The following is a 17903-nucleotide window of genomic DNA, read 5'->3' as shown; positions in this document are numbered from 1 at the left end:
ACATTGCATGTTTCATTAAGGGCAATCAAGTAATATTAATAACACATCTATATTAGACCATTTTTTTTGGATCCAACCCACTGTCCACATCAGATCTCTCTGGGCCATTTGGGCCGACTAAGAAATCAGATCCAATTCTCACATTTTTTTTTTCTTTGGGCCATTGAGTCCAAGTTCAAATAATTTTTTTTCAACTATTCTTAATTATTTTTTTTCTTTTCTTAATATAATTTAAGCATTCATAAAAAAAATTGTTTTTTCATTGAAAAGTATAAATCTTTATTAAAAGTATATAATTATTTTTATTAAAAATATTAATCACATAATAAAATTAATTTATCAGAGTTATACTAACTTAATTCATTAAAAAAATAAAGTTTAATTTTTTAAACATAAATAGTCATTTAAAATGAAACACGATAAAAAAAGATAAAAATTTTAAGTCTTTTATAAAATAAAACACAAATATATAAAATATGACATTTACTAAATATTTGTCAATTGAAAAAAAAAAGGAAAATAAGCGCCGATCAAAATCTAGTTAATGTTTAAATACAGTATAATATACGGATGACTCGTGGATATCATAGCTGTCTCTACGTATACAATGGATATGTATATCCTAACATGACAAAGAAAATATATATAAAAGGTAGAAAATCTCATATCTAATCAGAAGTCATTGATCGTAATGAGGTAAACGTAGGTTTATATTTCGCCACAAATTGCTTCAAATGATACCAAAAAGGTTCCAATCATTTTCCCTCTCACATACACAATCCACTAGCCCACCACTTCCTTTCTCCACACTTTTTAGAAGAAAATATATTAATATATAAACGTAATTATTATTTATAACACTATATTAAACATTTTATGACAAAACTGTAAAAGCTTTCTTCTAGTCATGCCACTTAGGCCACAGCCATTATTTTACTATAGTAATAATTGAAATCACCAAATGAAAAATATTTTTTATCTCAAGGGCAAGGCCATTATTTTGCTGTTGTTATTTTATAGAAACCATATGTAAATTTGAAGTTAAAATCCCGTCAGCAATATGTTATATAAGCAATCACGATTCACCTACGTACTTGGAATCAAATGATCCAACGACTAAAATAGAATTATAATGCATACACGTTCAGAACAAAAATATCATGCATATATATCGAAACATCATCTGATACAAGCTAAACTATGGATAAGAATTATCGATATAAGTTTTCTCGACTAATATTTGTCAAAAAAATAAAAACGTTTTTTCGACTAATAAATTATCGATGTAAGAAAATAAAAATTATGGATGTAAGTAATCTGGGTACTCAATGAAAAATTAGTAAATTCGAAAACCTTAAACCAAAAATGGTCACAAATTTGTAAAGTCGGTTCTTAGAAACACGTGAAAACTTTTCCGACCAGGCGACGACAATCAGTTAAATAACCACGTCATCACAAAATCTAGTAAAGCCAATAATATTTGGCCACGTCGACGGATAAGGTGACCTTGTCTAATTTTTTTTTTGGGTGAGTTATTTTATTATTGAAATTTGAGGTACTAGATAGATAATCAGATCGGAATAGAACAACCAATAAAACAAAGAGATTTATGAAAAGATTTACTTTTTAATTTAAAACTAGTTTCCTTGCACAATCATATAGTATTAGGCATTTTTATATTTTTCTTTGTTTAGCATCTTTTGTTTCTTATTTATTAGATATTAGTGCAGAGAATGATTCAACTAATGGATAGATTAAATGTTTTATTGGGAAACAAATCACCAAGACTCATGAATTATAACAGTTTTAAGAGATTTGAGGAAATGGTATTTAGATAAGCTAAGCGTTTGCAATTAAATTTCCTTATAAAAGTTTCGTGTAAAAGTACAGAGAAAATTTATCCTGGGAGAGAGTATTCATGGATAAGAAATATCGTAAATTTTTGGAAATATTATATAAATAAATATACAAAAGTGAAAGAAAAAAAAACCAGCAGTAGACCCCATACAGTCCAGAACGGCCGATTGGGAGCTATCTTGTCCTTCTTCACCATATGCTCTCCCTTCACTCTCTCGTCTTCTTCTTCCACCACTCTCTTCTCTCTGTTTCTCCACATCTCAGTGAGAATAATCTTCACAAATTTTATTTACGGAGCTCTTTTGTTTGTCTTATTAACCTTTCACTAAAACCCTAATCTTCTCTTGTTATATATCTCGTGATTCTTGTTTCTCCTCCAATCTCTCTTCCCCTCTGTACTAACCAATTGAGTTCCTTCAGTAAAACTTCACTCGTTGGCCAGTTTCTTTGGTTTTCACAAAAATCTCAGATTCCAATTGTTTTTTTTTTTCCTTTCTTTCTCTGCTTTTTATTTATATGACGAACATTAATAAGAATCTTTCTTTCCTCTTCTTATTTACGTAAAGTTTTTGACCTTTTTATTCCCTTTAATTTTGTATTTATACAGAAGGTTTAGGTGTTTTACTATCTTAAATATTAAATCAGAATATTTAATTTCATTTTCCTCAATTTCATAAACAAAAGAGGGACATAAACAGTGTTACAGTGTACTTGCACACACACTGGTTTTGGTTTTCAACATCGGCCTTATTTTTTTCCTCGGCCAAGAAATGTCGGCTTGCTTAAGCAGCGGCGGCTCCGCCGCCGCATACAGCTTCGAGTTAGAAAAACTAAAATCGCCACCGTCGAGCTCAACCACCACGACAACGAGAGCTGCTTCACCGTCATCAACAATCACCGAATCTTCAAACTCCCCGCTCGCAATCTCGACAAGAAAGCCAAGAACGCAGCGGAAACGACCAAACCAGAGTTACAACGAAGCGGCGGCTCTTCTCTCCACCGCTTATCCCAACATCTTCTCTCCCTCCTCGATCAACCACTTGTACGCTCACAAGAAAACTCATCAGAATCCCCACTTCTACGGATTCGACGAGGACGAGGCTGAGCTGCTTCTACTCTCTGAATCAATCGAGGAGCCGGACTTTCTCTTTCTCCCGGCGATTCAAGCCAGATATTCCGATCAGAAAGAGGTGAACTCCGGCGTGAGTATCAACGAGTCGGAGGTGAGTCAGTTTGAGTTTTCCGACGAGTTCGACGCGGGGTCGATTCTCGGTGAGGAAGTTGAAGAGGGGATCGATAGTATAATGGGGAAACTCGAACCGGGAATCAATCGTGGCCGTCGAATTAACCGGTTAAGTCAGATCATGACGATGAATAGAGGATTCAAATTCGCCGAAAATATCCCACTGGGACTTGGACTGAGAAGCGCTCTCAGAGACCACAACGACGCTAACCGGTGGAGAATCCACACCGTCGATTTCGATCAGATCTCGCCGCCAATCCAAACCGTCGATGATGTGAAGACGGAGGTTAAGAAGAGCAAGAAGAAGAAGAAGAAAGTTGCGGCGGCGGCGTCGACGGAATCGAGTAAAGAAGAGACGGAGGAGAGATCAGGCCATCCGATGCTGAAGCTCGACTACGACGGCGTTTTGGAAGCTTGGTCTGATAAAGCGACGCCGTTTCCGGATGAGATTCTGGGATCGGAAGCTACCGGAGCCGACGTCAATGTATGTCTCATCTCTTTCCTCTCTCGGCGTTGAAAATTTGATTTATTTATTTATTGGTTTTTAAAATTAATTAATTAGTTTATCGTAACTGATAATACGTGTTTCTGTTATAACTAGTTGTGTGATGCCAAGTGGAGCTTATAGCGTTGTGTCTGAAGGGAGTGTGTTTTTTGTTTTGTCTTAATGCTCTTAAATAATCAATATTTGGTATAGTTTATTAGCGGTCACTTTATGATGAAATTATGGAAGTTTCTGACGAGAATATTAAAATTTTCTGAAAAGTTTTTTTTTTTCCGTAACGTACTTATGAAAATGTGAATAATTAAACATTTGACTTTGTTTTAGATGGTCTTTTTGCTGTTTTTATCATTTCAAAAGAGGAAAACAGCTTTTTATCAGTTGAGAAAAGAAGGTTTCTTTTTATTTGTTCAAGTGGACTTTAGACATTGCACGTGAATTTTCACGTACAAGATAAACGAAGAGGTTCAAATTTTGTTTCGTATATATCCGTCTTAGTCGTACTCCTTTTAGCATAAAAGATATGTGTATATATTGGTTTGTGAGATTCACATAAGTCTCAGAAAACAGAAATGAAAATGTGTCCATGTGAACTAATGTGGAACATGGGTTTTGTGACAGGTCAGATTAGCTCAGATTGATTTGTTCGGAGACAATGGAGTGCGAGAGGCAAGTGTTTTGAGGTACAAAGAGAAACGTCAAACTCGGCTTTTCTCCAAGAAAATTAGATACCAAGTTCGAAAACTCAACGCAGATCAACGTCCTCGAGTGAAGGTATCTTCACCCACCTTAATGCGTGGTTAAAACATGTAGGTTTTACCATCCATGATATCATTTAATAGTTTACACTCGGGTTTTAACCAATTCATATTGCTTATACTTCTAATTACTAATGTTTTAAAACTAACTAACAAACCGAAAAAAATTACCAAACCGAACCAGAATGTAAATTGAATTAGTTTTTTTTTGTGACACACACGCTTAGCCGCGGAGTTCCAATGGGAACTGGTGCATTAGTTCTAAAATTATCGCATCCGAGTGAATTGAATTAGTTAATATAACAATTATCATCTAAAACTAGAAAATAGTGATATATATACATAATTAGTGGAAACAAACTAAGGAAGTAATAACTTAAGGATTGGGTCAAAGACTCAAGGGCTAGAGATATACATTTGATCTTGATTAAGACAATGAATCTAGTATTAATGTTACCTTCTCTCTGTGGTTGGTGATTGGATTGGAACAGGGACGATTCGTGAGAAGGCCCAGTGCAAGCCCTCCACGTTGTCAAAGATAGATAACAAGGAAAACTTAGCCAAGATTCTTCCTTTTATTTTTCCTTCTTAGTTTTTTTATAAATTTTGTCACCCTCATTTTGTTCCTTGATTTATAGTATAGACTTTTTCCTTCCTTAAATAAGGATTATGAAGAAGATTTTAATTCAGAGAAAGTGAGGGATCAAAACGAATAATTTTTTCTCTTGTTTTTTGCTTGCATAAGAAATGTGTTGAACTCAAGCCATTGTATAAATATATACCAACGGTAAATTGTTGGTTATATACAAAGTTATTTATGCATGAAACAAGAGGGAAATCAAATCTAATCTAATAAAACCAAATGATATGCGGGCCAATTATTTTATGTAGAACCAGCCAATGTTCTTGTCCAGACACCTAGTTGCATACCAACACTAACTAGTGTCTCTAAGGACCTACCACTGTTAGCTAAGAGATCTTCATCGATCCGGATGGAGTCCTCCATAAAGAATGGTTGACGCAGGTTGAAAAAATAAAAAAAAATCTTGTCAAGATTTTTAGATTGTTACACGCTAATCTTTTCGAAGACGCATATAACGGTGCTTCCACCAAATGAAAATAACCAAGCTGAAGGTTAAAGAGTGAGGTTAGAAAATATTTTCTCGAAGTGTTGTTCTTGAGAAAAGTCGAAACTGCTTCTTACTTCGTCTCCTTTTTTTCACATGGTTCCCTAACAAAACTGGTTGTTAACAAACGCAAATCAAACTCGAGAAAAAAAAAAGCAAAACATATTGAGACAAATACCATTTTAGACTTTGTGTATTATCATGTGAATGAATAATTTTACAACCCGTTAGACACATTTATAACAACTTCAAAATCCGATTTTTTTATCCTTTTAGTAATATATACTTATCTAGAAAAAATATATTTTCCTAATCCTATAAAATGTACCGTCTGACCAAACAAGTGCTGGACTTTTATTGGTGCACAAACAGTGGTGTTATCTCAACCATTGTTGCACCGGTTGCAGCAAAAGCAACATGTTACAGATTTGTTAGTTGACCTTGAAGTTATGTTATACAAATATATTGTTCTGATTCGTTTGTAAATACGGTTTTCAAGAATTCAGCAATTCGTTACAACTTCAGAATCTAAACATTACCACATGTTCAATCACTAGTCATGATATTTCTAAGAACCTTTCCAAACTCTGCCGTTGATACCACCGAACTTGGTAAAGCCTGTTGGTTTAAGTGCAGTCGTTGGTACTATTGTGCTTTTAGCTCAAAACCTGTTGGGAAGAATGTTTTACACTATAAATGGTATTAGAAAAGGCTGACTCCCAGTGTAAAAAAAAAAAAAAAAGGCTGACTCCATGCCATGGGAGAGACTAGAGTCCAAAGCCCTCCTAGTTAACAAAAAAAATTCTGCCGTTGATATAGTTAACAAAATGCGTTATATAAACACCATTTGTTTCAATCCTTTTTTGACGTTCCCTTCAAATAGTTGATCAACCAATTAAAAAGCTAGTTTCGTTATTTTTGTTTAAAAACTAACACAATTACATTGTTTAAGATACTTAAGATAGTACCGTCAAAATAATAATAATAAACATCTCAGAGCCACCGTAATGATCTCGCGACTACGACATGATTGACGTCCTAAAATATATATTAATTATTGAAAAAAAGGAAATGATCAAGAATCAGGATCAGTAGTATTCTGTTACGCACGTTTTGAGGGCGAGGAAGAAGAAAGTCTGCTTATTTTTCTCTCTCTTTCTCATCATCATATCACACCACGTACCATTTCAAGATCCAGATTTCGATTTTCAGACAAAAGTGTAACTCGAGATGGGAACGTTCACGAGCTTACGCAAAGCCTATGGAGCCCTCAAGGATTCCACCACCGTTGGTCTCGCTAAGGTCAACAGCGAATTCAAGGTCTCTTTCTCCTGATCTTGACATATGTTATGATCTATGCATGTTCTTGATTCTTGATCGTTATACATTATTAGGATCTAGACATTGCGATCGTCAAGGCAACCAATCATGTAGAGTCTCCTCCCAAAGAACGTCACGTTCGTAGTAAGCTTCCTCTGCTACTCCAAGATTTGGATATGATTCAAGAACTTTAACATACGACGGGTTGTGTTTATGCAGAGATATTCTCAGCGACATCTGTGATACAACCACGAGCAGATATTGCTTACTGTATTCATGCATTGTCTAAGAGATTATCCAAAACTCGCACTTGGGTTGTAAGTTCTTTTCTTTCTTGCTTTGCAAGTTTCTTCTGAACAAGATCTTATATTTGCGTTTAGTTTTGATAAACACACGTACAGAGTGTTAATAGTCATTCACAGAACTTTAAGAGAAGGTGATCCTACGTTCAGAGAAGAGCTTCTAAACTACTCTCACAGAAGACACATTCTCAGAATCTCTAACTTCAAAGACGACACAAGTCCTCTTGGTGAACTGAATCATTCCCCATTTCTCTCTATATATCAAGAAATGGCTAGGCGGTAATTAGACACTCTATAGTGCCTATGCGTCTACCTAGACCGATTTTATAAGAAAAATCACTGTAAAAAAAATCATTTAGCTTATAACCGAGTTTACCGCCTAGGACAATTTTTATAACACTGATATGCATTTATCTCATCATCTCTTGATTTACCATATTATTTTTGACGTAGCTTGGGATTGCTCTGGTTGGGTTAGAACATACGCGCTTTTTCTTGAAGAGCGGCTTGAATGTTATCGCGTCTTAAAGTATGATATAGAGGCAGAGCGTTTGCCAAAAGCTTCAGGTGCAGCTTCCAAGGTTTATCTTCTCACTTCTAATCATCAAGAAACTGTCCAACTTTGTTACAAACCTTTGTGTTTCAATTTGTTATGTAGACGCATAGAACAAGGATGTTGTCTGGTGAAGATCTGTTAGAACAGTTACCTGCTTTGCAACAGCTTCTTTTCCGGCTTATCGGATGTCAAGTAAACTTCGCTCTTTGCTTTCTTACTATTTTGTGTTTGCGTGCTAGAGAAGATATCTTCCTTATTTGTTTTCAGTTTTGCAGCCTGAAGGAGCAGCTTATAGCAACTATCTAATCCAGTATGCTCTTGCTTTGGTGCTTAAAGAAAGCTTCAAAATCTATTGTGCTATCAATGATGGAATCATTAACCTTGTTGACATGGTTTGTTTTTCTTTTAAAAAAAGAAGTTTCATTTTCTCATTTTTGGTTCTCTGTTTGCTTTATAATCAAAGAATGTTTATTTCTATGTGTCACTTTAGTTCTTTGAGATGACAAGGCATGATGCAGTTAAAGCTCTAAACATATACAAACGGGCTGGTCAACAGGTGAAGCAATTATTTTTAATCAGTCTCATTCCTACGTTTTGACATGCATTAAGATTGTTTACATAGACGTTAAGCTTTGCTTCTTGGTGTTTTTCTTTGCATAGGCTGAGAATCTTGCTGAGTTTTATGATTACTGCAAGGGCTAGAGCTCGCTAGGAATTTTCAGTTCCCAACATTAAGACAGGTTGGTTCTACGTTTCAGTTCTTAACTGTTGTGTAATTCACTCCTTGGTGCTTATCAAAAAGATCTTGTTTCAGCCTCCTCCATCGTTTCTTGCAACAATGGAAGAGTACATTAAAGAAGCACCTCAGAGTGGTTCTGTACAGAAAAAGCTGGTAAAAATGAATTTCATCTCATCATATTTCTCCACATGATTTGACATTTTGCTATGTTTGTGTAAACTTGTGATGAAAGTATAAACTGAAAACCTGTATTGATCTTCACAATGTACACACGTATATATACAAAGCCATCGTGGCCTAAGCCCTAGATAATATAGGAACTTTAACATAACTATAATGTAAGATAAATGGAAACATAAAGGTTATCCTTATCTATAGGATTCCCTTTCCTAATACTCCCCTTCAGGTTGGAGAGTGAAGATCTTGAATACCCAACTTGAAAGAAGGAGCTTCAAACTGCGGCCGACCCAATGCCTTTGTTAAAATATCTGCGATTTGATCCTTCGTACTGACATGAATGGTAGAGATGAGACCAGCTTTAACAGCATCCCGAACGTAGTGACAGTCTCGTTCGATGTGTTTATTGCGTTCATGGAAGACATGATTAGCAGCTATATGTATGGCAGCTTTACTATCACAATGAAAAACAACTGGAGTTTTCACTTTAACACCTAGATCTGCCATCAGTGGAATAATCCACTTGATCTCTTTGGTTGCTAACGCCATTGCTCTGTATTCTGCTTCAGCGGACGACATTGAAACAGTACCTTGTTTCTTAGTCTTCCACTGAATTGGCGATCCTCCAAGAAGAACAAGAAATGCACTCAACGACCGCCGAGACTTTGGACAAGTACTCCAATCTGCGTCAACGTAAACGGAAACCTGTAGGTCACTGTTAGAGCGAAAAATGATTCCCTGGCCTGGACAACCTTTGAGAAAACGAACAACCCGGAGAGCAGCGGACCAGTGAGCCTCTCTTGGCTGTTTCATAAACTGAGAAAGAAGATGAATAGTGTAACATAACTCCGGTCGAGTAACAGACAAATACACTAACCGACCAACTAAGCGACGATATTTCTTTGGTTTCAGATAGGACCAGACTCTGATCAGCCGCCAGATTATGGTATTGTTCAAGCGGAATTGTGACTGGCTTGCAACCAAGAAGTCCAGTATCGGAGATGATATCTAACACATATTTTGTCTGAGAAATAAATATGCCTTCCTCGGAACGAGCTACCTCAATGTCAAGAAAGTACTTGAGCCTGCCGAGGTCCTTCATTTTAAAACACTTTCCTAAGTAAGACTTGAACTTGGTAAGAAGATCGAGATCATTGCTTGCAAGAACAAGGTCATCGACATAAATAAGTACCCTAAGTTCCTGAGATCCTTTTGTGTACATAACAAAGAATAGTCTTCGTATGATTGCTCAAAGCCGTATTCAAGCAAAGACTTTGTGAGTTTCTCGTTCCAGCAACGCGGAGCTTGACGAAGACCATATAAAGACTTATGAAGACGACACACCTTGGTAGGATCCGGGTGTGTGAAACCAGGTGGTAGGCGCATGTAGACTTCTTCATTGAGATCACCATGAAGAAAAGCGTTATGTACGTCCATTTGACGAATTCCCAACCTTTTGCAGCGACAAGACCAAGAAGACCACGAACAGTAGCCATTTTAACAACAGGAGCAAACGTTTCAGTAAAGTCACCGCCCTCGACTTAGTTGTTGCCCATAACAACCAGACGTGACTGAGGACGCTCAACAGTTCCATCAGCGTTAAACTTGTACTTATATATCCAGCGAGAACCAATCAATGTTTTACCAGGCGGAAGCAAGACGATATCCCAAGTACCATTCTCTTCATGTGCGAGTATCTCGTTTTTCATAGAACCACGCCAAATTTTATCTTTAGCAGCTTGTGAGTAGTATTTTGGCTCGACTGCAGCCGTAACCGCCGCAAGAAAGGCCTGATGTGAAGGTGAAAACTTTTCATCAGTGATATAATCAGTTAGAGGATAGAGACAGTTACCATGGATTGTTTCAGACGACGAAGATGCAGAGCAGGAGAGAGCGAGAGTAGGGTCTTCAAGACGAGCTGCATTGTAGGTAACATAGTCTCTGAGTTTTACTGAAGGCAATCTCGAACGCTGACCTCTGCCTAGTACTTCTTCAGTAATTTCGACAGTAGATGGCAGAGGTGGAGGATTTAAACGCGGAGATGCAGTCGTAGGAGTCACAGCAGGTACGGAAATGTCTGATAGAGTGGTAGACACGTGGTCTGGATTCAAGACGGGTTGCAGAACATCGTGAGATGTGGGTTCAGTAGAGATGGCAGTGTCTGATAGAGAGACTGCAGGCTGAGATGAACTCCCCCTGTCGTCGGAAAAGACAGGGACTGGGATTTCCAAATCCTCGTCGAATTGTGCAAGAACAGGTTGTGTGATGGACAAGTCACGAGGTTGAGATGAGAATGGGAACTCATTTTCTTAAAATACCACATCTCTAGAGATAAGGAACTCCTCTGTACTTAGGTCAAATACCTTCCAACCTTTTTGAGCATGTGGATAGCCAACAAACACACATCGTCGACTTCATTTACCAAATTTAACTTTATCACGACTCCGATGGTGAACAAAACATAAGCTCCCAAAGACTCGAAAATGGGAATAACTAGGCTTTTCGTTATAGAAGAGTTCATAAGGAGAGCGATGTTGAAGGACTGCAGACGGCGTGCGATTTATCAAATGTGTTGCAGTCATGATGGATTCTCCCCAAAACTTGATTGGCAAGTTACTTTGAAACAATAACGAGCTAGCGACATTGAGAATATGACGATGTTTCCTCTCTACACGACCATTCTGCTGAGGGGTGACAACGCATGAGGTTTGATGGATGATCCCATTCTCACAAAAGAAACGACTCAGACACATAAATTCTGTGCCGTTGTCATTACGAACAGTCTTGACATCTTTAGAGAACTGTTTTGTAGTCATTTGGCAGAAGTTTTGAATGACTGTACGAACCTCAGATTTTTCCAGAAGAAGATAGGTCCATACTGATCTGGAGTAATCATCAACAATAGTCAAGAAATATACTGCTCCAGATGATGATTGAATGCAATAAGGTCCCCAAATATCACAAGAATTAGCTGAAAACACTCTTTAGTTTTATTTAAACTCTCATAAAACACTTCTCTAGTCTGCTTAGCCTCAAAACAAATGTCACAAGGACTTTGAGTAGCAGGTTTATTTAAAAACATAGGTAAAAACGCCAACACTGAAAACGAGGGATGTCCTAGCCGTTGGTGCCATAAAAACTGATCAGCCGACTTATGAGACTTATCAGCGACTTGAACACGTGCAGCCATAACATCCTTGAAGAAATAAACCCCACCTCTCTCTTCACCTGCTCCAATCAGCGTCCTCGTGAAACGATCCTGTAAAACACACAACGTATCTGTTAGAAGGGCAAAGCAGTTTGTCTGACGTAGGAGTTTGGAGACTGAGATGAGAGAACAGTTTAAGTTTGGAACAAATAACACATTCGACAAAGTAATGTTATTGGACAACTGAAACACGCCAGTGTGGGTCGATAGGCTTTGTTCCCATCTGCAAACCCCACTGGGCACGGTGGAATACTGATAATATCCTTGAGAAACGAGAGTTCTCCCGTCATGTGGTGAGAGGCCCCTGTATCCAAGATGAGATCACCGTATTTCTTACCAATTAACTTATCAGATGACTTTGCTTTCTCATAACCATCTTAGTTAAAACTTTCCATTGTTCCTCAGTGAATGAAGGGAATGTAGATGAGTTTGACGAGGTAGCATGAGCATTGTTAGCTCTGACGCCGTTGTTTCTGTTACGATCTGAACTAGCTCCACCACGTCCACGACGTCCTCGTCGTCCTCTATTGTCACCTCGAGTTGGTGGTGTTTCTTCCCACCAATCTGGAAACCCGACCAACTGCCAGCAATTTGCTTTGTCATGTCCTCGTCGACCACAGTGAGCACAATTTGGAATGCGACGAGACTGTCCAGTAGGCTCAGATTGTTCCTTCTTAGCGACGAACCCGACAGCATTGGTGTGAGCTTCGCGTTCCTTAGTTGAGGTAAGACGTTGCTCCTCCCGTACTATCTTAGCATAAGCTTCACCAAGATCAATAGGAGAATCTGATGGAATAATACTTTGACAAACAACTCCAAAGTGAGATTCATGTAAACCCATGAAAAATTGATGAACCTTTTCTTCGTCACGTTCTTGTTCATACCGAGCAGCCGCACTGCAACTACACGCCGGAAGTGGCTTGAAGGTATCCAACTCTTCCCATAACTTGGCTAATCGGCCGAAGTAATCCATGACAGACTGACCATCTTGCTTACACGCAGCAAGTTGTTCTTTTAGATAATGAATGTGAACTTTGTTTCCCACAGAGAAACGTTTTCTTATATTTTCCCACAACTTGTGAGAATCTGAGATGAAGGTGACCGTCGACCGCACACGAGCTTCAATTGACGTACGAATCCACCCAACGATCATATAATTCACAGACGACCAGAGCTCAAAGTTCGGATCATCTATTAATGGTTTAGGTATTGTACCATCAATAAACCCTAACTTTCGTTTAGCTTTTAGAGCATTAGTCAGCTACGTGGACCACTCATTATAGTTGTCACCCGAGAACATCACAGAGGTTATCAGGGCTCCGGGGTTATCAGATGCAAACAGAGTGTCCGGACCTGATTTATTGACATTCTGCTCAACTTGAGAAGTAGAACTTTTGGTGGCGGAGTCGACCATGACTTGAGCGTTTGTTCAGACGTGAGAACAACACTCGAAACTTGAACAACAGACTTTTAGGTCACAGAGATTTTTTTTATTGCTCTGATACCATGTAAACTTGTGATAAAAGTATAAACTGAAAACCTATATTGATCTTAACAATGTACACACGTATATATACAAAGCCACCGTGGCCTAAGAGCATCTCCAACTCACCTCTATATTTGCCTCTATAATAGCATTTAGAGATAAAACCACTCCAACCTTCTAAAATAGAGATTGCTATTTTCACCTCTATATTTAGAGGAAGAAATAGCATTCCTCTATAATAGAAGCATACTTTTTTATTTACAAAATGTTCCTTTAACTTTTTACTTTAACAATTATAACCAAAATAAATATTTTTAGTGAAAATTTACTGTTTATATAAATATATAATCATACTTTTTATTTACATAATAGTTTCTATAAAAATATTATGTGTAAATAATATCATAATTTTATGAATGTTACACTAAATTGGGTTGGTTTTCAACTTTTACAAATAAAAGGTACTATTTGTAAAATTAGAAAAAAATATATCAAAAATATTTCTTTTTAGAAGAAGAAATAGATGAATACATTGGAGACAAACTTATCTCTATTATAGAGTTTTCCTATTTTAGAGGAAAAAAAATAGAGAAATACATTGGAAATGGTCTAAGCTTAGATAATATAAGAACTTTAACATAACTATAATGTAAGATAAATGGAAACATAAAGGTAATCATTATCTATATGATTCCCTTTCCTAATAGTTTGTATTAACAGGAGTATGAGGAAAAAGAGGAGGAGCCTGAACCACAAGAAGAAGAACAGCCTGAAGAACCTGCTGAAGATGAAAACCAAAACGAGAACATGGAAAGTGATCAGCCGCTTATTAAAGAAGAGCAAGAGGAGCCTCAAGAGGAGAAAGAAGAGGAAGAAGCTAAACCTTCACCATTGATAGACACTGATGATTTACTGGTTAATTATCTTCATCTATACATATAGTCAAGCTACGAAAACCAAAAGTTATGACCGTTTAACTTGGATTGGTGCAGGGTCTAAATGAAATAAACCCTCAAGCCGCAGAGATAGAAGAAAAAAACGCATTGGCTCTTGCCATATATCCAGCAGGACATGAAACTTCAGGCCCATCTAATAGTCTAAGCTTAATAGAAGCTGGAGGAAGTGGTTGGGAGCTTGCATTAGTCACACCACAGAACAACAACAACAACAATAACAATAACCCTCGTCCTACAATAGCAACAAAACTAGCAAGTCTCTCATTCAATTTTGAAAACTTTCTATTTTTAACTCACATGGTATATCTGTTTATAGGGTGGAGGATTTGACAACCTTCTGCTGGATAGTCTCTACGAAGACGACACAGCAAGAAGACAGATCCAATTAACCAATGCTGGTTATGGATTTGGAGCCACGGCTACAACCGGAGAACCAGCCTCATTGAACCCGTACTCGTTTGGGATGCAACAAGATCCTTTTGCCATGTCTAACAACATGGCTCCACCAACCAACGCTCAAATGGCAATGCCACAGCAGCAAATGATGATAATGAATAATCAAAATCCATATAGCAACAACAACTATTCACCTTATCATCAGCAACATCATTATTTCTCATCAAATCCTTCATCTTCTTCTTCTAGCCCATTTGGTGACGCTTTCCTTGCTCTTCCTGCTCCTCCTTCATCTGCTACTCAGCAACAACACAACCATCATCATATGCTCCTTTAAGAAAAGTTATCTAAATAACTTGTCTCTTGTTTTTTTTTTAATTGTTAATTTCGATTAAATCAGGTTATTATTATTATTGTTTGATTCTTTACTAGTATAAGACTCTTCTGCATTGTTGGAATAATTTTCCTTTTTCTCCTTTAATTTTGATTTTTATTTCAGCTTAATATTTGTATGCGTACTTATCTTTTTTTATATAAAAGATGTTCAGAATATAGAACCAGACAAAAAAGGAGGGAAATTTATAATTAAATGCACTCTTCACTTCTCTTGTCATAAAACCGTTGAAAATCCGTAAGGGCATCTCCAACCCATTACACCATTTTAGTGTCAAAATCACACTATTTTAGTGTAGTTTTAACACTAAATTTTTTTGTGTCTTCAACCACAACACCAAATGTTACACTAAAAAGGAATATTTTTTTATTATTTTACTATTATCGAATTCTTTTATTTTTAATAATTTTGATAAATATTAATAGTTTTATGACTAAAATATATTAACTAATATTAAAATTGTAACTAAAATAATAATTATATATAAATGTATTTACATTATATAATAACATTATTATTAATACATAATGTTATATTAATTAATTAAACACACACAAAAAAGTTAAATTATAACATACTAGATCTAAATATTATAATATTCCAACTACAAATGTTTGAATTAAACTTTGTTATGTATTTAAAAATTAATTTTATATTTGTTTTATAAACCCTAATATTTTATAACAATTAAAATATAACAAAGCAATAGTGATATAACTAAAAAATATTCATTCAATTGTAAACTAATCATACAAATCAAATATAATTAAACAATACATAAATAAACAGTTTTAACAAAAAAATCAAAAAAAAAAAACTTTTGCCATCTGCTACAGTGTTGCACCAAATATGGTGTGACACTGTAGCAAAAAGGAAAATGGCACTAAAATGCAGTTTGATATACCGTTCGGTTGGAGAGAGAAAACATCAAATCAACACACTGTTTTACCGTGTGGTTGGACTTGGCCTAAGGTTGAAGAAACGCCAAAGAAACTCAAGTCCTTTAAGCTACAAGAAACCTAGGAAAAAAAAAAAACAAAACTCTCTCATATGGACTCCCTCCATTTAACAATATTATCGTTTAAATTTTTGCAAATAAAATAAAAATAAAATTTATTTCATTTTCTTCTATTTAATATATTATTTTTTGCAAATAAAATAAAAATAAAATTTATTTCATTTTCTTCTATTTAATATATTATTTTGTTTGACTTTCTGAATTAAAAAAACTAAAAAGAATATAATTTTAAAAAATATTTAATACATACACTAGATATATTAAACGATCTCTATAATATTATTTGAAAAGTCAGTTTCGTATCACGTTCACGTTAGTTTTAATGATGGTTAATTACATCGTTACCCTTAACGAACCAACTATAATTACCATTATTAAAAATTATATTTATTTGCTTTTTCCTTTTTTATTTATGTTCTTTTTTTCTTTATACATTTTCAAATAACCTTATAATAAAAAACTTTTATAAAATTTAAAATGAAAATATATTTTATATATAATTTGATTCATGAAAAGGAAAGTTCACAAAATAATCTTGATTTAAAAATAAAAATAATCTTCCTTTTAAAAGATAAACTTAAACAACATAATATATATTTTTAAAGTGATAATTATTTTATTTAAATAAATCTATTCCTCATAATATTACAAAAATAATTTAAATAACATAAACTATGATATCTTTAATAAATAATTTTTTTTTAATAATTTCCTTTTATAAATTTTCAAAATAACATATATAATAAAACATTTATAAAATTTAAAACAAATATATATATATATAGTGTGATTTCATAAAAAGACAGTTTACAAAAATAATCTTGATAATAAAAAAAATAAATAATCTTCCATTTTAAAATTTATCGGTTATGTTTTTGTATGCAACTTCGTACCAATCATCTTTTTAAATTTTTCTAAATTTTACTTTTGAAAATTACATATACAAAATATTAAAAAATAAAAATATACTTACACATCTAAGATGAAGAACCAAACTAATACAAATAATACAGTTAATATGATTTGCCTCGATGAAATTAAAATAGATGTACTTTAATTTGAAGAAATATATGTAACACAATTTATCGATGAAATTTGTAACTGGACCAATCTAAATTCTTTTATCTAAAATAGAAAAATTATCTTAGAGTTATATATTATTATTTATAGTAATATGTTTTATACATATAAATAATAGAACGATTCAACATATCAATAAATAAATATGAAATACTCATATAACATTATAGGGAAATTTTTTCAAATATGACTCAAAACTTGATTTTAACCCAAAAAAATATACTCAAACTTAAATCAAATGCAAAAGTAATTCAAAAGGCTAGTGAAATTACAATCATCTCTTTGTGACCAAACAAAAATCATAATTTATTTTTATGACCAAATCCAAAAGGCTTGTGAATTTAGAACTATCTTACTAAATATATTTACAATCCAAGACAGAAATCAAATTAAATACACATATAATAATAACAAAAAATTAATTCTATAGATCAATAATATTATGGTTGACTCGAAAAATATATGTTATTCAATATAATCCCTCTATTTTGATATGTAAGTAGTTTTAGCAAAAAATGTTTGTTTCACAATGTAAGATGTTTACATAATCAAAAGCACCTTTTACATTTATTACATGTTGTGTGACCAATCAAATGATTCATATTTTTTTATTATTGGTTGAATTTATGTATTAAATGCTATTTTTTCAAAAGTAAAAGTTTTCTTAATATTCACACTTTTAACTAAAACTACTTACAAATAAAAATAGAAGGAATATCTAAATAATAACTAAACAAACGAGGTATTATATTCTAAAATCAAGATAAGTACATATAAACTAAGT

General features: G+C 34.6%; 1 protein-coding gene and 1 pseudogene across 2 annotated transcripts; both read left to right on the top strand.

The window, feature by feature from the left end:
* Positions 1–2013: 2013 nt before the first annotated feature.
* LOC106327606 (protein CHLOROPLAST IMPORT APPARATUS 2-like) lies at positions 2014–5122 on the top strand. 2 transcript variants are annotated; one of them, XM_013765793.1, is made up of 3 exons: positions 2014–3584; positions 4224–4376; positions 4852–5122. In XM_013765793.1, exons 1-3 carry the CDS (start codon positions 2628–2630, stop codon positions 4900–4902), a joined length of 1161 nt encoding a protein of 386 aa, XP_013621247.1. In that variant the 5' UTR covers positions 2014–2627; the 3' UTR covers positions 4903–5122. The 2 variants fall into 2 exon arrangements, with proteins under 2 accessions (XP_013621247.1, XP_013621248.1); XM_013765794.1 differs by having other exon boundaries at positions 4224–4411.
* Positions 5123–6637: 1515 nt separating this feature from the next.
* On the top strand, positions 6638–14964 carry LOC106326368 (annotated as a pseudogene).
* The last annotated feature ends 2939 nt before the right edge of the window (positions 14965–17903 follow it).

This window comes from Brassica oleracea, chromosome C2 (genome assembly GCF_000695525.1).
Source record: "Brassica oleracea var. oleracea cultivar TO1000 chromosome C2, BOL, whole genome shotgun sequence".
Classification (NCBI taxonomy): Eukaryota; Viridiplantae; Streptophyta; class Magnoliopsida; order Brassicales; family Brassicaceae; genus Brassica; species Brassica oleracea.
Note: the sequence above shows the minus strand (reverse complement) of the source record. Positions and strands in the feature narration are given on the sequence as shown.

Coding starts and splice junctions, on each gene's coding strand:
- LOC106327606 (XM_013765793.1), top strand. CDS start 2,628: ATGTCGGCTTGCTTAAGCAGCGGCGGCTCCGCCGCCGCATACAGCTTC. Junction 3,585..4,223: donor CTACCGGAGCCGACGTCAAT/GTATGTCTCATC, acceptor GTTTTGTGACAG/GTCAGATTAGCTCAGATTGA. Junction 4,377..4,851: donor ATCAACGTCCTCGAGTGAAG/GTATCTTCACCC, acceptor GGATTGGAACAG/GGACGATTCGTGAGAAGGCC.